This window comes from Podarcis muralis, chromosome 1 (genome assembly GCF_964188315.1).
Source record: "Podarcis muralis chromosome 1, rPodMur119.hap1.1, whole genome shotgun sequence".
In the NCBI taxonomy this organism is placed as follows: Eukaryota; Metazoa; Chordata; class Lepidosauria; order Squamata; family Lacertidae; genus Podarcis; species Podarcis muralis.
The window spans coordinates 40,630,729-40,654,761 of NC_135655.1; the positions used below are offsets into that span (position 1 = coordinate 40,630,729).

At 47.3% G+C, this 24,033-nt stretch overlaps 1 protein-coding gene across 1 annotated transcript in view; it reads right to left on the reverse strand.

Moving 5' to 3' along the window:
- The window catches only part of FMN1 (formin 1), a 118,065-nt gene that overhangs the window by 81,848 nt on the left and 12,184 nt on the right, over nt 1–24,033 (reverse strand). Inside the window, exon 3 of the mRNA XM_028722014.2 lies at nt 4,535–4,596. Coding sequence (XP_028577847.2) covers nt 4,535–4,596 — 62 coding nt within the window. The remainder of the gene's footprint in view (nt 1–4,534; nt 4,597–24,033) is intronic.

Sequence of the window (24,033 nt, forward strand, 5' to 3'; positions counted from 1 at the left end):
AGGGGCAATGGATACCATACAACATCCCAATTAAAAAGCTTGAAATAATTCACTATATCCCATCATTACTTTTTAATATTTTAAACAGTAGATGAGAATACAAAGAAATCTGAACTATTAAACGTGTCACATTTCCTCTAGCACATGCACATAACATTTATTTCTGTATATTCTTGCACCTATAAATCTGTAATAGCCATGAAATCTTGTGCCCCTGACATTAAGATTAAAGCACACCTGTGTGGCAGCAAATTCGACTGAAATCACAAGGACTAAAGCCAATTCCTAGGCTGTGTCCAGACTCCTGTTTACTCAGCATCCTGTGCACTCTCACCACTGGTTTGGGAAGAGGGAGACACAGGTTAGCTGCAATCCATATCTATCCTGTGTCTATCCTGTTGTTTCATATGTAATACTATGTTTTGATGCTCCCAATCAGGTTTGTTCCAAACAGAGAAAAGGCGTGGCCCAGTTGCATTTTAGGCTGGTAATGTGTACACAGCCCTAGCCTCTGTTCTTCTCCGTGACAATGAGCAGGCATATTCTGCATGCGCTACATTTTCCACACTACTTTCAAGTGGCTCTTGTGAAACCACTGAGCACTGTGCAAAACGTCAACATGCAAAGGGTTCTTTGTGTACAGCTGGCCTGTACATAACCCATTCTGTGTGACAATGACACCTAGAAGCCATGAGCAGTGGTTGTACTGACTATGGTAATTACCTCCTGAAATCAATTCTTTCATTACCGTATATTTCACCCTATAGGACGCACTTTTTCCCCTCCAAAAATGAAGGGAAAATGTGTGTGCGTCCTATGGGGTGAATGCAGGCTTTCGCTGAAGCCTGGAGAGTGAGGGGGTCGGCGCGCACCGACCCCTCTCGCTCTCCAGGCTTCAGGAAGCTCTGCGCAACCCTCGGGAGACCAGTGCGACCTCGCGAAGGTCTCCGGAGGGCTGCGCAGAGCTGCCTGCAGTCCTGGGCTTCGCGCAGCTCTGCACAGCCATAGGAAGCCCAGCGCGAGGTCGCGTCGGCCTCCCGAGGGCTGCGCAGAGCTGCCTGCAGTCCCGGGCTTTGCGCAGCTCTGCGCAAGCCTAGGGAGACCGGCGCGACTTCCCGCCGGGCTCCCTAGGCTTGCGGACAGCAGACTGTTCTCGGGGCTGGGGTCAGGGGAAGCTCGGGCTTCCCCCGCACCAGCCCCATGCCTGGGGGGGGGAATAATTTTTTTCTTTATTCCCCCCCCCAAAAAAAAACGAGGTGCGTCCTATGGGGCGGTGCGCCCTATGGGGTGAAAAATACGGTACTTTTACACACAGTAAGATACAATGCAGTGATTTCACCATGAGATTATCACATCAGAGCAATGTACTATATATAAATAGCAAAATACCAAAAAAAATGCAGTCATGTGTCCCACCCACCCTGGTTCCGATGGCAAAGAGGTACTAATACAGTCCAAAAACAGCCGGGGACCAATGGCTGAGAAATACTGGTGGCAAACCCTCCTTCCCTTACAGCATGGTCCCAATCTAGCCCAGCACCTAACTTGTGCTAGCTCTCTGTTAAATAAAAAAATCTGCTAATACCAGAAAACAGAACCTGTCTCTGGTATACAGGAATAGATCAATGTACGAAGCTATGTATGAACAATTTCTTTTTTAAAAAGATGAAAGCTGCAACGTTTGGCATTTTACAAGAATCTTTCTGCGAGAGAAACATGGCTTAGTCTGCAGTTTGTGTCTGACAAGCATAAACTAACATCATCTCTACTTAACTGGCCAACAATCTGGGAGTAGCTAGCAATAATGATGTGAGATAACCTCTCCTATGAGTATGTTTGCTCAGGTGGGCCATTCTTTAAAATAAAGATATGTTGCAGATTATTTGGGTTTGGTTTTAAAAAAACAACAGCTCCACCTCAACATACTAAAACCTCAACCACTTAAAAAAGAAAAGAAAGCTCTGTACTAAAGAGAGATCGCAAAACAGCATAAACGTTGTAGCATTCCTTCAGTATTATCACAGAATGTCATGGCAACTCTCCCAGAGGTGGACTGTACAGCTTCAACTAGCACTGCCATATATAAGTAAGCTATGAAACATAGGAAGCTGCCTTATACCAAGCCAGACTATTGGTTCATCTACCTCAGTATCGTCTACACTGACTGGCAGCTGCTCTGCAAGGTTTCTGATAGGGGACATTCCTAGTTCTAGAATGGAATTGAACCTTGAATCTTCTGGATACAAATTAGATGCTCTGCTACTGATCTATGGGTTTATAGACCACACTACAGTACAAAATTTGCATCTATACCTCTTGATTTTTTTTCCAAGGAAGAAAGGAGAACACATTTATTTTTCCTCTTTCCAGAAGCTTTTATGTTATCCAGCACAATTCAAACCTCAAGGAAAAAGTAACTTCCAGTTCTTAGAACCTCACCTATCCAGAGCAGTTTTTCAGGGAGTGTAATGGTAAGAGACTAATGGCAAAAGTTGCTTCCCACCTTCTTCCAGTGGGAGCATCCCACAAGCAGAACGCCACTCAGGGGATACTGCTGCCAGCAGGAACCAAGTCTGGATCCCAGCCATTATTTTATTTATTTCATAAAATTTATATAACCCTTGACTGTAAACAACAAGCACGTCCAAGCAGTTTACAAAAAACAACACAAGAAAATCAAGAAAAAAGCACTAAAACAGATAAAATTACCTCAGCATTTTATGCATCTGGGTAGGTTTGTCTATGCAGAAAGGATTTTAGCAGGTGCTGTTGATGTTCACCTGCCATTCTGTGGACTGGTAACTGAATATTTTGTTTTGGATTTTAAACTTTTGTCTCACTGGCCAACCTGGATTCCACTGATGATAGACCAGAACTATTTCTAATTTAGGCAGCAGCAACAAATTAGAACTGCTTTCTGCTCAACTCCATAGGATGACAGCAATCAGAATAGAGGCCTATTAAAAATTCAAGCTAGCCTATGGCCATAGGGAATCCTGGCTCCCTTGGGGATATTCTAGGCCTCTTCCCTGAATTTTCTGCTTTCATTCAAAGCTGTTAAGTGTAAAGCATTAAATCTTCCGGTTTACTGGGCAGCAAATCAGAAAGGCAAGGAGATAACTGACCCAGGCCAGCTCCTCTTTTCAGAAATCTTATTTGTTTTTATGAATATTTAATACAATGAAATAAATGTAAACACAACACAGCACAATTCTAGGTCAACTCAAAAGTCCATTGTATTGAATTCAATGGGGCCTACTCCCTGATACCTAGGGTTAGGACTGCAGCTTTAGACCATCTTTATTTAGGTTCTGGATGTTCCACATTCATTCCATCCCCCCACTTTGGCACCTTAAATAAAAAATTTTTGACCTGGAAATAGGACAAGGCAACTGCTCTTTAAACAACACTGCATGTACAATATGCACTATTGTTTTTGTTTTAATATAAGTACTATACATACTCAAATAAAAGCATGTTTGAAGCAGCATAGGAGAGAGAGAGAGAGAGATACTTAACTGACCTCTGGTGGGGAATGCAGAAAATGCATTTCTACAAGAATTGTTTATATGTGGTCTTGCCTTATTGGTCCCAGGGAATGAAAAGAGTTGGGCTTTCCAATTTTGTGCTATGTCAAAAATTGAGAAGCATAATACCAACTCCTTCAAAGAAGTAGAAGACCTAGCACTGACCCTGTGGTATACTGCAGGACGTGAAGATATGTACCAGGCATGAAACAAATGTACACAGATACTGTCTCTTCCTGCACGATATGGTTGAAGCACGTAACTACAATCACGAGGGGGGAAATGTGCAAATAATTGATGTTCTAACATGATACACTGGATATAAACACATGGAAGTATGTCCCACTGTTTTAACAGAACTTACTCCCATGAAAATGTGCTTGGGATCATAGATTACAAGATAAAGATGAGATGTTATGCACAATAGCTTCTTTTGTCCTATTGTCTTCTCTGATCAAACAAGTCTGCAAATTTTTGAAGCACTACACAAACAAATTTGACTACAGATATTAGCTGGGTAAGTGTGCACACCATCACTCATCCATTTTAATTCATCAGGGCTGCTCTGACGTTTGCTGAATTCAACAATTTATTGGGCCTAACAAGATCGGTTTAACAGATTGTTTTGCACCAAACTGTAGTCTTTGAAAAAAACAACCCAAACTCAACTTTCTCCAGGCTAAGATGAACTGAACTGCTAGTCAACTGAAAGCCATTCAAAGAGAATATATTGAATGCATAATCATATTCTTCCTAATTCTTGTGTATATAGACTGCTACAATCATTTCACTGGAGTGAGCAGATCCACACAAGTAGAAGAACGAAACCATGGATCTGCATCCTTCACTGGCACCTCTTGCAGGGAGCAGTGCTCTGTGTACACACTGGGGCTCCTATGCCCGTAAGGAAGGGCTCTATCAGAATAATTAGCAAGTTATACATTTCTAAAATGTATATATTTCTAAAGGGGGGGATCCTTTATTTAAAAATGAGAATAAATATTTACCTTCAGTTTTTCAACTTCATTTTTGTGCTCCTTCTTTAAGTGCAAAATAGCAGCATGGTACTCTAAAAGTAAAATAAATGAAATTACTGGTCAGATCAATGACACAAAAGTTACTGAAGTTCCAATGTGAGCACTAATAATAATAATAATAATTTATTTATACCCCGCCCTCCCCGGCCAGAGCCGGGCTCAGGGCGGCTAACACCAATAAAATTACAATAAAACATAATAGGTGGGAAACAAACAAACAAACAAACAAACAAACAAACAAACAAACTGTTAATTAAAATACGGGTTAAAATACAATTTAAAATGCAGCCTCATTTTAATAGTAGCTCACAAATAAAAAACATAAGGGGAGGGAAACATAAGAGTCAGAATGAGTCCAAACCAAAGGCCAGGTGGAACAGCTCTGTCTTGCAGGCCCTGCGGAAAGATGTCAAGTCCCACAGGGCCCTAGTCTCTTGTGACAGAGCGTTCCACCAAGTACTCTATCTAACGTGGGCCTGCCAAAGGACATGTTCTGGCTGCAGTACAGTAAGGAGGAACTAACAGTGTAGTTATGGCATTGCGTTAGTTTGAGCATCCTGAAGACCAAGGCCTGTTAAGCCTATGAATGTCACTGTTTATGACAGCATTTTAATGTATCTAACTTTTTACTTTGTATTCTTGAATTAAAAATATTTTAATTTATGGATTTTAATACAATGAAATAAACCAAAAGTGGGTATGCTTGCCCAGTAATCAACAACTGATGCCTCTTTAAGAGAAATGTGACTTGGCGAATGATACTCTTATATGATGGAGTTTAATAATGAGGAGAGATGAGAGGGAGAGGGAGTGGTGGCGATTCAGGTGTATATACACACCTGAATATAGAGCCTGCTGGTCCACCCTCTATGTCCACTTGCCTCCTGGCCCCACCAAATAGTTGCAAGGAGTGCCTAGGCACAGGTAGTGAGTCTCAGGCCGGTCAAAGGTTTGCAGCTGATCAGCTGATTGAAGGCTGCTGAAAACCTTGCTTCCTTTGCCCACATGGCTTGAAATCCAACTATGTGGGCATTTGATGTCATGGTGATGTTAGATGATAGGCAGGTGGACTATCTACCCTATATGTCAAAGTAGCCTGTGAGGGTTTGGGGAGTTCTGGCTCTGGACAAGGTAGATCCAGTCCCCCACCCTTCTCTCACAGTCTTGAAAATGGAACAGGTGATACAGGAAAGGTGTTTAACATTTATTAAATGCCAATTATCCTTGCTAGGTAGAATTTGCATTCACAAGCCACAGACATTCCATCAGCAAACAAAACAGGAGGGATGGAATCAGACAGATGTTTTATGTGGAATAGACAGAACAAATAAGACTAGAGTGGTTGAACAAATAATCGCTGAAGAAATAGTTTGTGGTGTTGAGAGTAATAAAGGAAGACAGCAAAGTGATATCAAAAACAGAAAGAAGGTTGCTGTTTCATTTACTGTTGCTAGACTAATCTACCAGGATATACATTTATTCCATGTTTATTGAGACTGTATATGAGGATTTCACTTTCTCGTTTCAAGGAAGGCAGAAAGAAACTGTCCTGAGAACAGCTTGCTTAAAGCAGCATTTGGCTCAGGAAGTAAAATGTATAGCTAATTCTGCTTTCTAGGAAAAGGATGGAATCTACATTGGCTGTGGCTACCTAGGAAAGTTAACTTCAGGTCATAGTGGAAAGCTCACAAAAGTGACAGCACTGGGTGATAAAAGGTAAAGGGACCCCTGACCATTAGGTCCAGTCGCGGACGACTGGGGTTGCAGTGCTCATCTCGCTTTATTGGCCGAGGGAGCCGGCGTACAGCTTCTGGGACATGTGGCCAGCATGACTAAGCTACTTCTGGCAAACCAGAGCAGCGCACGGAAACACTGTTTACCTTTCCGCCAGAGAGGTACCTATTTATCTACTTGCACTTTGACGTGCTTTCGAACTGATAGGTTGGCAGGAGCAGGGACCGAGCAATGGGAGCTCACCCCGTTGCGGGGATTCGAACTGCCGATCTTCTGATCGGCAAGCCCTAGGCTCAGTAGTTTAACCCACAGCGCCACCTGTCCCATGCACTGGGTGATACACTTTAACTATTAGGAAAAAGGGTTAAAAACAAAACAAGTATCATAACACCACAACATAAATTACATAGTGTGTTCACATTTTGGCTGCTGTGTAAAAGCTACTGTCACCTTATGTCAAAAAGGTTACCAGAGAACTAGAGAAAGACAACCAACCACCTGAGATTTTTGCATGAGAAAAGGCTCAGAGGTTGTAGCTTTCCTTTTAAAAAGATTAAAACAAGTTAAACCCTCAATAAAATAAATCTGAAAGTTACTTCTTGCTATGCTAGTTCCATAAAAGTGCAGCTAAAATGTTATGGTTTCCTCCTTTGCTATTTTAAGACTTGAACACCTCACATCAAAAGGACACAATTTACTTTAAAATGCTTTATTTAAGAAAGGTGTATTCTACCTAGCCCAAGTTTGTACACAGTGTGACAAAGGATGACTGGTTAACATCCCTTTGATCGACAATCACCTTTTCCCTACCTGTGGCCTCCACCCATGTGGGAAGGGCCCTCTTAGTTTTCTTTTCTTTCCTTTTCTTTTTAAAGCACAACCAGCTGCACCTAGGATATAAACATAAATGAATACTTTCTTCCCTAGCAAAGTGATATTTTTAACATTTTTAAAATACTAGGTGTTTGAGTTGCCCTCTGTGAATAGAAGGGACTATGATCTAACAGGGGATGGTGGAATACAATTTTTTGTCAGTTCCCCTTTCCCTGTAGTCAGGGGCATCTTGCCCATAGAGGCAAGTGGCGTGGGGTGCCAGGGCGCCAAGTTCTGTAGGGAGCCAGGGAAGAGGCAGAGGCTGGGCACAGCGCTTCCCAGCACCAGCTCACCGCCCTCGCCCGCCTTTCTGACACCAAGGGTCACCAACAGCAAGGGTTTCTGACACCCTCTCGTTGGAATGTGTTCTTGGAAAGTACTTGCATCAATTTAATCTGCCGTGTCATGGTGCCTGGGTGAAGCTGAAGACGAAGGTTGCATCACTATATTAAATCAACTGTTTTTTCAATATACTGCTGTGCTTATCTGTTACTTCCATATATTTTAAGAACACAAATGGACAGATGCTATTGCTGGTATTCCTTTCTGGCACAGACTTGAATCAAAGGGGCCCAGAGAAGCCAGGCATCACTCCCACAATTCAGAATTAAAAATTTAGGAGGCAGGGATGTCATGTGACATTTCATTTGGGCTGGAGGCCGGGAAGGTGCCTTATCTCTAACTAGATACATTTTCAAGATTGCAGTTCAACAGAAGTGACCACAACAATAACTTCAGGATGATAATCAAAATCAAATTTGAGTCAGCTAGCATTTAATTCATATTGAATAAAGCTTAGGAAAAACAAAGCAGCAAGACAAGGCTGATTGAACCATGAAGCATAACAGAAAAAACTGCATGCATAAGAACATAGCAGTTACAATGACAACTGTAAGGTGGAAGTAAAAAAATAAATGGATTTTTTGACAGCATCACATTTAAACTGGGATGTATTTCGAAAAACACAGCTTCAAATTAACATTTAAAACACTTCTCTTACTGGTGTCTTAAAAACATAAAACAGATACCTAATGTAACACAGCAGAGAAACAACCAACAGGTAACACAGTATGCTTTACTGCACCAACATCGGATGGCAAAGAAGCAAGTGAAATGAAGGCAAAACCCGAAGAACTTTTCTGGATGCAAATACGTAGACAGAAGTAGGAAAGTTGTGGACTTCCAGATGTTGCTGTACTAGTTCCATCATCCCTAACCACTGGTCCTGATGGGACTTGGGAGTTCAACAACATCTAGAGGGCTATAGGTTCCCCACCAATGCCCTAAGGCAGGGGTGAAGTTTATGGAGAAAACATTTCAGGATGTTCAACCCAGTCTCCTTATTTGTTACCTGACTTCATTTGATAATTTTCTTGACTAAACAAGATAGCTGTACAGTATCAGTGATGCCCTCCTGGGAGAAGTTGCTTCCAGTTTTCCACACCTCCCTCCTGCTATACATGTCCCCTATCATTCTCTGCAGGAATAAATACATGGCATCAACCTATTGTGGCACTTCCACAATGTGAAATCTAAGCATAACCTGCAGAAAAATAGTATTAATGGATGAAAGTCAGTGGGCTATAAATGTCACTATTGATCAAAGTACAGCACACAAAGTTATTCTGATGAAGTGCTGGTTGTGGCCAAGAGGCACTGGCGTTTATTTACTCCTCCTGCTATGAATTCTTCTTATATTACATATATATGAAAATATACAGTGCTTCTATATTGCTTCTTAAACTTCCCAACGAATATTTCTAATAGGTCTTGAATGTTCCCTCAGACAATTCATGGAAATAGACCTTATGGGACACATAAAGCACAGAGATGACAGACAAGGACATTGGGTGTCACATTTTACCCACCTGGCTTTGCCGTGAAAGATACCAAGTCAGCTAAAGAGGTAAAAGCACAGGTAAAAATGTAGTGCAGCCTCACTCAACCAAAACATCTTTATTTTCACTTACGGTAACTGGATTTACTAGCAATTCTCATAGAAAACACACATTTTATTTCAGTTATTGTTATGTACTGTGTTGAATAGGATCCAAATGCAGCAGTCTGATTGGTACTAGAACAATAGGATCCAAAATGCAGCAGTCTGATTGGTCCTAGAACAATGCAGCAGTATGATTGGTCCGCAGGAGCCATCCAATCCAGCTCCAGGTGGAAGTGAATCCGCAACCTGATTGGCCTACAGGAGAATCCAGGAATTAGCCAATCATGTGCGGCCCATTGTGTAAATAATGTATATAAAGCAGATATTTTGGGGGAACTTTCATTCCTCACTACGAGCTGAATAAAGAGCATGAAATCCACACTCGACTCTGAGTATATTTCAGTTATGAAAGCACTTGCTTATGAAAGGTGAAATTAACTGACCATTCATCAACTAAGCTCCTAACTTTGTTTTAAAAGGAAGACTGAAAAGAAGAATGGTTTTTCTCTCATCTCCAAAGCAACCAAAGGGCTATGGAAGTCACACTCCTATGAACCACAAGCTTCTATTAGCACGGGATAGAAGACGCTATGATAAGCAGGGCCAACTGACATTCTTGGCAGCTGCCAGAGTGCCCTCAAAAAGACCTACATTCAATGCTGGCCCTGGGGCCCTGACGCTGTAGGAGATGCCCACCATTTGCGATAGTTGCCCATATGCTGCTGGGCCAACTTTAAGGCTCTTGCACTGATTTACATGACCCTTGTCAACTTGGGTCAAGTATACCTTAAGGACTGCCTGATTCATTATATTCCGGCCCAATCACTGAGGTCTTTGGGGACGTCATCATTGCCATCCCCCCATAGCTCATACACACAGCTCATATGCATAGCAATGTGCGCTCAATTCTATGAAACTTCCTCTTAGCTGAGATCAGAAAAGCTCCCTCCTCCCTGTTGAACTTCCAGCACCTGGTAAAATCCTTTATATTATTTCATTTTAAGTAAGTTTTACGGTTAATTTTAAATGGTTTTATCTTTTCTATATCTTTTGTCACCTTACTGTACAGGCTATGGTGTTATGCAGTATATAAATGGTTGAGATAATTCAATATAATAATAATAATAATAATAATAATAATAATAATAATAATTTATTTGTACCCCGCCCATCTGGCTGGGTTTCCCCAGCCATTCTGGGCGGCTTCCATAGAAACCAAAAACACTAAAATATCATACATTAAAAACTTCCCTGAACAGGGCTGCCTTAAGATGTCTTCTGAATGTCAGGTAGTTGTTTATCGTTTTGACATCTGATGGGAGGGCGTTCCACAGGGCGGGCGCCACTACCGAAAAGGCCCTCTGCCTGGTTCCCTGTAGCTTTGCTTCTCGCAATGAGGGAACCGCCAGAAGGCCCTCGGCGCTGGACCTCAGCGTCCGGGCAGAACGATGGAGGTGGAGACGCTCCTTCAGGTATACTGGGCCGAGGCCGTTTAGGGCTTTAAAGGTCAACACCAGTACTTTGAATTGTGCTCGGAAACGTACTGGGAGCCAATGTAGGTCTTTCAAGACCGGTGTTATGTGGTCTCGGCAGCCGCCCCCAGTCACCAGTCTAGCTGCCGCATTCTAGATTAGCTGTAGTTTCCGAGTCACCTTCATAGAGCGCATTGCAGTAGTCCAAGCGGGAGATAATTAGAGCATGCACCACTCTGGCGAGACAATCCGCGGGCAGGTAGGGTCTCAGCCTGCATACCAGGTGGAGTTGGTAGACAGCTGCCCTGGATACAGAATTGACCTGCGCCTCCATGGACAGCTGTGAGTCCAAAATGACTCCCAGACTACGCACCTGGTCCTTCAGGGGCACAGTTACCCTATTCAGGACCAGGGAGTCCTCCACACCAGCCCGCCCTCTGTCCCCCAAAAACAGTACTTCTGTCTTGTCAGGATTCAACTTCAATCCATTAGCCGCCATCCATCCTCCAACCGCCACCAGGCACTCACACAGGACCTTCACTGCCTTCACTGGTTCTGATTTGAAAGAGAGGCAGAGCCGGGTATCATCTGCATATTGATGGACACCCAGTCCAAACCCCCTGATGATCTCTCCCAGCGGCTTCATATAGATGTTAAAAAGCATGGGGGAGAGGACGGAACCCTGAGGCACCCCACAAGTGAGGGCCCAAGGGTCTGAACACTCACCCCCCCCACCACTTTCTGAACATGGCCCAGGAGGAAGGAGCGAAACCACTGTATAACAGTGCCCCCAGCTCCCAACCCCTCTAGACGGTCCAGAAGGATGTTATGGTCGATTGTATCAAAGGCCGCTGAGAGATCCAGCAGAACTAGGAAACAACTCTCACCTTTGTCCCTAGCTCGCCGGAGATCATCAACCAGTGCGACCAAGGCAGTTTAATTATGGTTTAATTATCCAGAACTGCTTGATATGGTTATAGATATGGTTTAATTATCCAGAACTGCTTGAAGCAACGCTGCATCAAAGCCACTTTTAGGAACTAATATGGCAGGTGGCTCACAGCATAAACTGAAGCACTCTGGTGGACACCAAGGCAAGGAACCTGTAACGAAAGGTACCAATGCATGAGGAGGAACACCAAAGGACACCTGGCAAAAATGGTATCTGCCTGTATGACAAGATCATACAATAATAATCACACCAAATACAGCCCAACTACCATGAATAGGGACCCATCAGCAACCCAATAAGCCAATGATTTCTGCTGCCTGCCTGAAACTGCAGGGCAGAATACATGCTTTTGTTCAACTGGGTAGGTTAAAAGTGGTACCGACTTTCTTTTCAGACTCTCTGTATCCTTTTAAAAGTGGTTTACAACAAGGCATAAGACAAGGAAGTCTGCATCAGATCTCTCAGTCAAACTGTGTCACATAGCAAAAGTATCTTCTTCATCCAAATTATGACGCACAGCACATATTTGATTAAAAGACACAATGGATGTACTGTATCTTTGTACATTAAGTAACCACAATACTTCCTTCTTATGTAGTATCTTCAGCAAACTAGGAAACTGTTAGCGGTTTTCAAATATTTGCAGCTGACAAACATGTTATGCAGGACAATCAAATTAATAGCAGACTGTACCAGTGACGTTGCATCCTTTTATTGGCACAGTCAAATAGTTGCTGCTGCTGCCAGGCGGGCAAGGAGCATGGAGCGTGTGCAGGGGGGAGCCTGGTTGGCCGACGTGGCCTTTGGCAGGTGCATCCCCACATCACTGGCCAGGCAGCCCTTCAGCGAGGGGGCCAGGGGCACAATGGCTAGGCCAGGCCTAGAGACCCCCGGCAGCAGGCACCCTCTCAAAATCATGCGCCTGGGGCTATGCACCCCCCACTCTACACCCCTGGACTGTACAGAGTTTTCTCTGGACTTGGTGACTGGTCATCACACAAAGATATTAGATCAACGTAGTTAAAAAGAAAGAAGGATGCTATTTTATAAACCTAACAAACGCATATACAGCTCTGGATTGGCTACAATAATTCTGAAAGGAGACCTTGAAATTATAGTGCTCCCTAATGATTCCTTACCATCCTTTAAAAAAGTGACAAGTGGGGTGCCACAGGGTTCTGTCCTGAGCCTGTTGTTGTTCGATATCTTTATAAATGACTTGAATGAATTGAGGGGATGCTCATCAAATTTGCAGATGACACCCAACTAGGAAGGGTAGTCAATGCTGCGAAAGATAGAATTGAGATTCAAAATGATCTTAACAGATTGGAGAACTGGGCCCAAATAAACAAAATGAATTTCAATAGGGACAAATGTAAGGTTCTGCACTTAGGCAGGAAGAACCAGCTGCACAAATATAAGTTAGGGGACATCTGGATTGGCAGTAGTACGTGTGAAAAGGATCTAGGGGTCTTGGTGGACCACAAGCTTAACATGAGCCAACAGTGTGATGCAGCAGCAAAAAAGCATATGCTATTCTAGGCTGTATCAATAGAAGTATAGTGTCCCGGTCAAGAGAAATAATAGTCCTGCTCTATTCTGCCTTAGTCAGACCACCACTGGAGTACTCTGTCCAATTTTTGACATCACAATTTAAGAAGGACTGTGCTGGTCCCGGGGGTAAGGTACCGTGGGTGTAGCAGAGTCCACACGAAGAGGGGCGAGGTCCGATGCAGAGAGCCGGGCGGGGAACAGGAACGCTGGAACAGAGGGCTGAGCAGGTAACAGGAACACCGGATGGACGGGAACAGGAGGCCGAGCAGGGAACAGGAGTACCGGATAGTCAGGAACAGGAAGCCGAGCAGGGAACAGGAGTACCGGATAGTCAGGAACAGGAGGCCGAGCAGGGATCAGGAACACAGGAAGGTCCGAAGCCAACAACGACGTTGCTCCCGCAACCTGGGGCCGGGCTGACTGGGCTTTTATCCTCTTCTAAGGTCAGGGGCGGTCCCGACCCCCAGGAGCCCCGCCTCCTCTGGCCTTAAGGCGAGCACTCCTCCTGGGGGCAACCAGTTCCCTTCGCCTCTCTGCCCTAAGCCTCTGCAGATCAGGAGAGGCCGAAGGGTTACTGGGCCCTGGAGGAGGCTCACCTGTGGCCACTGAGTCATCAAGCCCCTCTGGGGCCAGAAGGACTTCACCTGGGGCCAGCTCCTGATGCACTGCCACAGGTGCAGGCTCTTCAGCATCTAGGCCTTGCCCCAGTTCAGCCGGCCCTGGAGGCGGGGACTCCTGTGCAGGCTGGGATTCCTCTGTTTCATCCTCCGAATCGGAATCCCAGGCCATCACACCATCCCCCCTCCCAGGCCCCCCCCTCAACCGAGGGTCCGGACCCGGCTTGCCGGGGTACGTCGCATGGAACTCTCGGAGGCAGGCAGGTGCGTGGACGTCCAACTTCCGCGAAGGTCGAGAGGGGTGGAGATGGCGAGTGGAGAGCCAAACCAGGTCACCGACGCGAAGTTCCGGCCCCACCTGGCGGTGGCGGTCGGCCTGGGCTTTGTACGCTTCCTTGGCCTGGTGCAGTTGCTCCACCAAAAGCTGTTGCTGGGACTGGAGCTCTTGAAGCCACTCCGTCACCGCCGGGACCGCGGATGCCGGCAGCACCTCTGGAAACAGCCGTGGATGATAACCATAACTGGCCTGGAACGGGGTCTGCTGGGTGGACGCATTCACCGCGTTGTTATAGGCGAACTCTGCCAATGCCAGGTGGTCGACCCAGTCATCCTGCTGGTAGCTGCAGTAACACCGGAGGTACTGCTCCAGCACCGCGTTCGCCCGTTCCGTCTGGCCATCGGTCTGTGGGTGGTAGGCTGACGAGAGGCAGACCTCTGTCCCGAGGGTCTGGTGTAATGCTCGCCAGAACCGGGATGTGAACTGAACGCCCCGGTCGGACACCACGCGCTCAGGTAGTCCATGCAGGCGGAAGACATGCTGAAGGTACAGCTGAGCAGTTTCCTTGGCTGTGGGTACAGATGGACAGGGAGCGCAGTGCACCATCTTGGTGAAATGGTCGGAGAAAACCAGAAGGCAGGTACAGCCACGAGACGAGGGTAAGTCCACTACAAAGTCCAACGAAACCGTGTGCCAAGGGCGCGGTGGAACTGGCAATGGCTGAAGTAGGCCGGGGGGTCGCCCGGTAGGTCCCTTGGCGCGACGGCAGACATCACAACCAGCAACGTAGCGAGCCACGTCAGCCTTCAGGCGGGGCCACCAAAACTCACGACTGACCAGATGGGTGGTCCGATACCGTCCAAAGTGCCCCGCTGCTGGGGCATCATGGGCCATCCGGAGAACCTCCAGCCGTAGTGGCCCTGGCGGGACGTACAGACGACCGTGGTGCAGCAGAAGGCCCTGATGCAGGACCAGCCCCGGATACTGTGGGCTGGACCCTTCAGCCATCTCCCGGAGTCGTTCCTGGGCCCAAGCGTCGACCCGCTGCTGTTCCCGCACCCGAACCTGCAGTGGCTGCGCCTCCTGGGTGGCCAGGAATGCAGCCGGAGGTAGGATCGTGGTGGGTTCTGCTTGCTGTACCGTGTCTGCGTTGTCTTCAGGTTTCCGGGACAGAGCATCCACCTTCTGATTCTGAGAGCTAGGGATGTAGCGGATCCGAAACTGGAACCGGGAAAAGAACAACGCCCACCGGATCTGTCTTTGGTTCAGCTTGCGGGTGGTCTGGAGGTACTCCAGGTTCCGGTGGTCGGTTCTCACCTCCACCGGATGTCGTGCCCCCTCAAGATGGTGGCGCCAGACCTCAAAGGCTACCTTGATGGCCAGTAGTTCCCGCTCCCACACAGTATAGTTACGCTCCGCTGGTAGGAGCTGGCGGGAATAGAAGGCACAGGGTAAGAGTGGCGCTTCAGGATCAATCTGTTGAGACAAGACGGCACCGAGAGCCGTACTGGAGGCGTCGGTCTCCACCACAAAGGGTCGAGAGGGGTCAGGATGTTGTAAGATTGGTGCCCTCTGGAAACAGGCCTTCAACCCCTGAAACGCCTCCTCTGCCTCCTTGTCCCAGGAAAACGGTGTCTTTGGGCGCAGTAGCCGGGTCAACGGGGTGGTGCGATGAGCATAATCAGCGATGAAGGTCCGGTAGTAATTGGCGAACCCCAGGAAACGTTGTAGGTCCTTGCGGTTCCGGGGTGCCGCCCATTCTTGAACCGCTGTCACCTTCCCTGGGTCCATTTGCACCCCATCCGGAGAGAGCCGGTGACCAAGGAAGTCCACAGTCCGCTGATGGAACTCGCACTTGCTGAGCTTTGCGTACAAACGGTGCTCACGCAAGCGCTGCAGCACGGTCCGGACATGTCCCTCATGGCGAGCCGGGTCACGGGAGTAAATCAGTATGTCATCCAAATACACCACCACGTACTTGTCTAACAAGTCCTGAAACACGTGGTTGATGTAGCGTTGGAACACAGCAGGCGCGTTGCACAAACCGAAAGGCATAACCAAATATTCAAACTGCCCGTACCGGGTCCCAAACGCTGTCTTCCACTCATCCCCGGCTCGGATCCGAATCAAGTTGTAGGCCCCCCGGAGGTCCAGCTTGGTGAACACCTGTGCCCCTTGCACCCGCTCCAGCAGCTCCGAGATAAGGGGCAAGGGGTACCGGTCTGGGACGGTAATTTTGTTCAGGGCTCGGTAATCATGGCAAGGGCGGAGTTCCCCACATTTCTTCTTAACGAAAAGCACTGGTGCCGCGGTAGGCGAGGTGGAAGGCCTAATGAACCCACGCTCCAGGTTCTTGCGCAAGAAGTCCTGCAAAGCCTCGCGCTCTGGCTCTGTTAGAGAATATAAGCGACTCACTGGTAAAGGCGCTCCGGGTTGGAGGTCTATGCCGCAGTCAAAAGGCCGATGTGGCGGCAGCTGGTCTGCCCCCCGTTCCTCGAACACGTCCTGGTAGTCCTGATACACGGCTGGGAGCGTGGGTGCTGCCTCCTCTGAGGGCGCGGCCGCCAGCGTCCCGGATTGAGCATGGGAACATGGGTCTGGGAAGTGCACGGTCCGTTTGACCCAGTCAATCTGAACGTTGTGGGCTTCCAGCCAGTCCATCCCGAGCACCAGGGGGAAGCGGGGCATAGAGGCAATGTCCAAAGTTCGCAACTCCCAGTGCTGCTGGAAACACAGGACCAGGGGCTGGGTCTCCTGAGTAACGGCACCTGAACGCAGAAGTCGTCCGTCAATCGCTTCCACCTGGACCGGTACTGGCTTGTTCCGAAGTGGCACCTGATGATGGGTGGCAAAAGCAGCGTCCATATAGGAGCGGGTTGCCCCTGAATCTACCAAAGCATGGGTGAGGATCCAGGGCCCACCTGGAGGGTATAAACGTACCGAAACCATAAGATGTTGCAAGTCCATTGGTGCAGGCCCATTCTGCGCGGTTTGGGACCCCCGGTAGCTAGGGCCATCAGCTACTGGGGTTGGCGGTTTCCCTGCGGCTGGCGTTTCTCAGGGCAAGACCGAGCGAAGTGTCCACTTCCGCCACAGTAAAGACAGAGATTTCCCTCCCGACGCCGCGCCTTCTCTGCGGGGGAAAGGCGTGGCCGCACTGCCCCGAGCTGCATAGGCTCCTCCGTTAAATCAGTTGTGACCGTGGGGCTGCCGGAAAAAGCTGGTGCCGTGAACTGGAAGTGTCGGCGACCCCGGGCCTGACGACGATCCTCCAACCGGTCGTCTATTTGTAGACTCCGTTGAATGAGAGTGTCTAGCGTGGTGGGGCGTTCCATTGTGGCCAACTGGTCCAGTACCTCGTCCGAAAGCCCTTCGAGATACTGGTCCCGCAGTGCCGAATCATTCCAGGTCAAGTCCTGTGCCAACAGCCGAAACTCCGTGGTATATGCGGCCACCGTGGACTTGCCCTGTTTCAAACGCCGAATCGCCCGGTTGGCTTGACTCCCTTTCTGGGGGTTGCCGAACGCGGCCTCCAAACGATTGCAAAACCCCGTATAGTCTGCCAGCAAGGGGGAGTCTTGCCTGAGTAGCGGCAACGCCCACTTGGCCGCCTGATCCTTTAACAAACTAATCAAAAAGTGCACCTTGGTGCGGTCGTCAGGAAAGTTCCGGGCTCGCCCCTGAATATACAGCTTGGCCTGGGCAAGGAACATGGGAAAGCTGGCCGGGGCCCCATCAAATTTCTCAGGCAAAGCCACTGGGTACTTGCCAGGAGCCGGGGCGTCGGCCCCAGGAGCCGGTAGGGCTTCCAAGCGTTGCTGAAGTGCCACAACCGCGTCACTGAGCTGCTGCACGGTGTGAGTCAAGGCCTGGTTCTCCTGGGCCAAAGCCACCAGTGCAGCCGCCTGGTCAGCCATGGCCTCTGACTCTTCCCGAACGCACCCCTACGAAGGGGGAGTGCGGGTGTGGCGGGAGCAAACTGTGCTGGTCCCGGGGGTAAGGTACCGTGGGTGTAGCAGAGTCCACACGAAGAGGGGCGAGGTCCGATGCAGAGAGCCGGGCGGGGAACAGGAACGCTGGAACAGAGGGCTGAGCAGGTAACAGGAACACCGGATGGACGGGAACAGGAGGCCGAGCAGGGAACAGGAGTACCGGATAGTCAGGAACAGGAAGCCGAGCAGGGAACAGGAGTACCGGATAGTCAGGAACAGGAGGCCGAGCAGGGATCAGGAACACAGGAAGGTCCGAAGCCAACAACGACGTTGCTCCCGCAACCTGGGGCCGGGCTGACTGGGCTTTTATCCTCTTCTAAGGTCAGGGGCGGTCCCGACCCCCAGGAGCCCCGCCTCCTCTGGCCTTAAGGCGAGCACTCCTCCTGGGGGCAACCAGTTCCCTTCGCCTCTCTGCCCTAAGCCTCTGCAGATCAGGAGAGGCCGAAGGGTTACTGGGCCCTGGAGGAGGCTCACCTGTGGCCACTGAGTCATCAAGCCCCTCTGGGGCCAGAAGGACTTCACCTGGGGCCAGCTCCTGATGCACTGCCACAGGTGCAGGCTCTTCAGCATCTAGGCCTTGCCCCAGTTCAGCCGGCCCTGGAGGCGGGGACTCCTGTGCAGGCTGGGATTCCTCTGTTTCATCCTCCGAATCGGAATCCCAGGCCATCACAAGGACATTGACAAGCTATAATGTGTGCAGAGAAAGGCAATCAAGGTTGTAATGGGAATTGGGGTTGCTTGTGCATCAACTCCCCAACCGTTCCACGCTGGTGGTATAGCTAAACCTTTCCCTGGTTTGACAGCCCTCACAACGCGACTGTCTCAATCACTGGCAGAATCCGTCAGTGGGCGTTTCCTGAACTTCTTCCAACATAAGAATTCCTTGACAGCAAGTCTCCGCCTAGCTTCTCTGCGCGGAAGCCTTCTGCGCAGAGTGGGCGTGCCAAGCGGAGGTCCTGCACTCTCCCCGCTGATCTCACTGGAAGAGTCCCGGAGCCTCCCCTCCGAAGTACTCTCAGCCTCCCCTTTCTTCCTGGTGTCACCTTGATTTCCTTCCCCAGTGGAAGCTCTCTCTCTCTCCTTGCTAGTTCCCTCCCCTGCATCATTGGGGCGACTTCCCTCTCCGCTAGTCTCTGATGTCAGTTCCCTGACAAAGGTGATCAAGGGTCTGGAAACCAAGCGTCAAGATGAACAGTTGAGGGAGCTGGGTATGGTTGGCCTGGAAAAGAAGCGTCTGAGAGGAGATATGATAGCCATGTTCAGATATTAAAAGGCTGTCACATGGAAGATGGAGCAAGCTTGTTTTCTCCTGCATCTGGGCACAACTTAGTGATGATGCTTCTAATATTACTGATAATGGTAGAAGATGCTTGTGTGTGTAAAAAGGCAATCCATTTCACCTCATCTTTCTCTCAATGGGTGACAAAGACACAAGTGCTCTCAATGATTGCTTTTCTTGGTACTTGGTCCCTTCCCTGCCAGTTTTTCATCTTTCTAGGTTCATCCTACTTAAGAGGTTTTGCTTGCAGAATATTCTGGGACTATGTGAAAGATGCACAGTACCAGTCTTGCTTATGTAGCTGTCATACTTTCACATATACCATGTGGGATAGCATCATGGCAAAGTGTGTGTGTGTGTGTGTGTGTGTGTACACACATATGTGCAAACACATAAAGCTGGTCAGGCAATAATTAGAGAAATGAGTGGCTGCCTTCATCCTTTTTTCTCCAGCTCACACTTTCACATACCCCTAATGCTTTCAGCATCCTTTCAATTCTGTGTCTTCCTCCAACCATCACATCTTCTTTTCTGTGCCCTCATGCTTCCCTCCCTCATCTCTTTCTTCACTTTTATCTTCAAATCAATGACACTGTAAAATGAGAGGTGTCAATGGCTCAAGTCAGGCTTGAAATCACTCTCTGGCCTGGACGTGATTCCTCTTCATCACATAAATTGGGGTACTAACCAGAGTTTTTCAGCTGGAAGACACTTCACACACATTCAGCACTTTTCCCAGATAATTTTGCACGTTCAAGGCCTGAGTCACGGCCTTCAATTTAGGTTCTGGGAGTGCCCTATTGTAAGTTGAAATTGCAGCCTGTTCAAGCCATAGCAAGGGCTATGCAGAGCTAGCCAACTAAAATGCTATCTTTGTTTATTACTGCAAATCATCTGGTAAATGAAATGTACCGAAGAAGGGACACAGGGTGTGGCATAGCTTGGAGGGCTGAAAATCTAGAAAACTCCAGTGGAACAGAAGACAAACACTCGAAATGTTTTGGGAGGGGGTTCCTGCTTTTTGGTCTGTGTTTCATTAGTTTTGGTGGGTATAGGTGTTTTGTCTGTTTTTTGCTTTGTTTTAGGGGGCTTTGTGTTGAAACTGGGGACAGCCCATGGAGCAGACCAAATAATCAACTCTTCCAACAATTAAATGAAAAGACATATTCACTTCCCACCACGCCATCTGGAATCCACATGCTAGGGAGACTAAACAAGTGTTGTTGTTGTTGTTGTTGTTGTTGTTGTTATTTTTAAAAGGTTTCTTGGTTTACAAAAGTATGTGCAATGTTTCTTTTTTCAAGTTACATTTTCTACAGGTCAGTTTCATTTGTTGAAACATTAGTGTTACATTGGAAAGTGAAAAGGGGGTGGAGAGGTGGAGGTGGCCATGGTGGATGGCGATGGGTCGGGTGGCGATGTTTCTATTTTACTTAATGTGCGTGTGAGGTTTTGTGTCAGCGTCATTTGTACAGGTTCTCTTTGCTATTCGCTTGTGTTCCTCAACAAGTGGTATTGATATTATCACGTGTGGATGGATGTCGACTTGGGCTGATGAAACATTTCTGGAAATCTGGTAGCTAAAAAACCCAGGAAGCAGATGTGTCAGCTTTTGGAAAGTGCCTTAAAATACGTCTACATCTGGTGGGGAAGAATGAAATTACAAAACGGCTGAGTGGTCTGGAAAGAGAGAACAGGGAGAAGTGATTCACTCTCTCAACATGCAAACTCTTTGTTGCATTTAATATAACAGAAGGTTCTGGGGGTGCTCAATGCTGGGGGTGCTCAATGTGTTGCCAATCACCCACCAAGCCCCCCTGACCCTCCCTATTTTGAGGTGGTGGTGGTGATTTGGTTAGGAGAGGGGTTGTGTGTTTGGCGCAGGGTTCTCTCCCCCCCCCCCTTTGGTATGCATTTTATTGGTTTTTATTTGCTGCCTGTTTTTATTTTTTTATTTTTTGGAGAGGGGCAGGTTCTGAGCATCACCAGTTTTTCTTCTCTGAAACCCGTGATGCTCATAGCACAGTTTTTAAGCTTTCTAAATGCCTTCTGGGCTCAACAAAGTTGGGGGCTCCTCTACTAACGTGCCTCCAGATATTGTGAAGACCCCTTCAAATAAAAGGCTTTAAAAGCGACATGGAAGGTAGCATGAAGAGACAAACGGTTTGTAAATTTTTCAGCAGGGAATGTGATTTTTTTAGTAGAAAAATGGCTAGAAAAAAGGAAAAGGATTAAGGAGCCCCTTCCCCTCACCATTCACTGTCCAGACTCATTGCAGAGTTGCTACAACTGAAAAGTCCAGTAAGAAATGGTAACACACAGGTCCTGTATAATGTTTCCTTTGGTCCCCCTGATTCCCCCACCCCCACATTGCAGTTTTTTAAATTTCCCTCATGTTATTTTCTAATTTACCCACTAGATGTCAGTAGCACATATTTAGTCTACTGAAGCTCAATGCCATTAAAATGCACCAGACAAGTTCTATTTTGCAAATTAGACATCCTCAAAACTGAACTGAAGGTGCTAGGCTGCCCAACCTTTCTGAAACAATGGCATTTGGTTTTTCTAACTTGTACAAATGACTTTATGCAAACCAGATCTAAGTAAAAACCAAGATGCATGGAATAATTACACTCATGACTGCTTTCCATGTGTTTAAATAAGAACTAAGGGAAATACAGATACACAACAATGAATATAATGTGGTACCATGTTAAAATTAAGTTTCAAATAAGTTTTACAAAGTACACTTTGTGGGAATGTTTGGAACAAATGGGTATTATTAGCAAAATAAATGGCTAGGCTAATTTCAATCCCAGCTCCAAGAAAAATGCTTTACAAAAGAGGGAGGAAATGCTATATTGGAGTGTGACTGGGCAAGCACAGAGTGACTCAGCCTCTTTGCACATGCCTGGAAAGAACTGCCAAAACTATTCCAGCTTCTACTGTACTAGCCACTCCAAAGTTTGGGTGGAGCGATTTAATTAACTGTCTCACAAAACTTTGTATTCCTGGATCAAACATCTGCAATGCAGCAAAAGTTTATAGAAATGCTGTACCATCCCCGCTCCCGCCCCCCAACCACATGACAGAGTCTTTGGAATTTAAAGTGGGATCTATTACAGCCTTCTAGATTGCAATATACCTTTCCTTTGTATGGCTCAAGGTCAGGGCCAGATTTAGGTCTGATGAGGCCCTAAGCTACTGAACGTAATGGGGCCCTTTATATGTCCAGCTGTCCTTTGTCAACAACAAATTGTCGCTGTTTTTTGTGTTGAATATATGCTATATGCTAATTTATGGACCTATTAGGTATCTAAAGCCATGTGCACTTGCAGAATGTATGCACCCTATATACAGAAATGAGCAAACCAGTGATATTTTAGGGAGCAGGCTAGCAGGCGGGGCCCATTACTTACATCATAGGAACCTACACAACACAAAACACTGTTGCTGTATGTAGTTTTTATTTTATTTGTTTTTTATCTTATATTTTGGAAATATACATCCAGTTTTTTCCTTTCTTTTATTTTTTTGGGCCCCCCAAGAGAGTGGAGCCCTAAGCTATAGCTTGTTTAGCTTATACGTAAATCCAGCACTGCTCAAGGTCTTCAAGACAAGGAAGAAAAGGTGAAACCATTTTCTCTCCCACAACTCGAACTGTCTTTTGATTTCCAAAGGGCGCCCAGGAAACAATAAAAAAACAGCAGGAGGGGCCCACTCTGGAAAAGCTTTCTTTCCCATTAGAAAGCATTGCTTTGACATGGATAAGGTACTAGTAGAACTTCTGCAGCATTTTCTGTAGGACACATCTGATCTACCAATGCAACTGTGGCCACAGCTAAGTTGCAGAACACATGCTTTGCCAGGGCTGGGCCCCTCATGAGATCTTGCAGCAAGCCGGTGCCACTGCCAGCACTTCGCTAGTGACACTGCGCAATGCAGGTAAGGGAGGCTTTGCAGTGTGGAACAGTAATCCCGATTTGCCTCAAGCACTGAAGCAGAACATGCTGCTCCTGTGCTCTGCGTCCCAGGTTAGTTCAATCCCAGTTATTTCCAGACAAAGAATCCCAGGCAGCATAGGCGCCGACTCCATGGGGCTTGAGGGGGCCCGAGCCCCCTCAAAAATTCGTTTGGGGGGGCTCCGCCCCCCCAATAATCTCCGGCACCCCTCCAGCAGAGCGCCATCGCCGCCCCTCCCCCAGCCCAAAATGCACAGGGAGGGGCGGGCTGCATGCCTCCTGCCCTCCCTCCCGAGCAAAAGCTCCACCCAATTTCCTTTGGAGCTGATTAATAGGCGCAGCACGCTCTCCCCTATTCGCTCACGAGGAGGCGGCGCCACTTTATTTGCATATTCATGAGCTTATTTATTATTCATGAGCTTTCCCGGGCCCCCCCAATATTTTTTATAAGTCCGCGTCCCTGCCAGGCAGCAAGGCTATGAAACAACTTTGGGCAGATATTTGAAAGCCATCACAGCAGGCAGACCTGGGTTAGCAGAGGCAAGGGCCTGAGTCAGCTGCACGTGAACTTTACACATCTCTCTACCAGATTCAAAAACACTTGTTCGCACCTTGAAAGCCCTGACCGTATGACAAAACAGCAATTAAGAACTCCACCCTGGTACTTCTAAATGAAAGAATGAATGAATAAAGAAGAAGAAGCAATCCTTGCATAAAAAGAAACCCAAGGTAGCTGAAATGGCAAAATAAATTTTAAAAAGAATGAGCATTATAAACAGTAAAGTCCAACAAAACACAACATCAGACAAAGACAG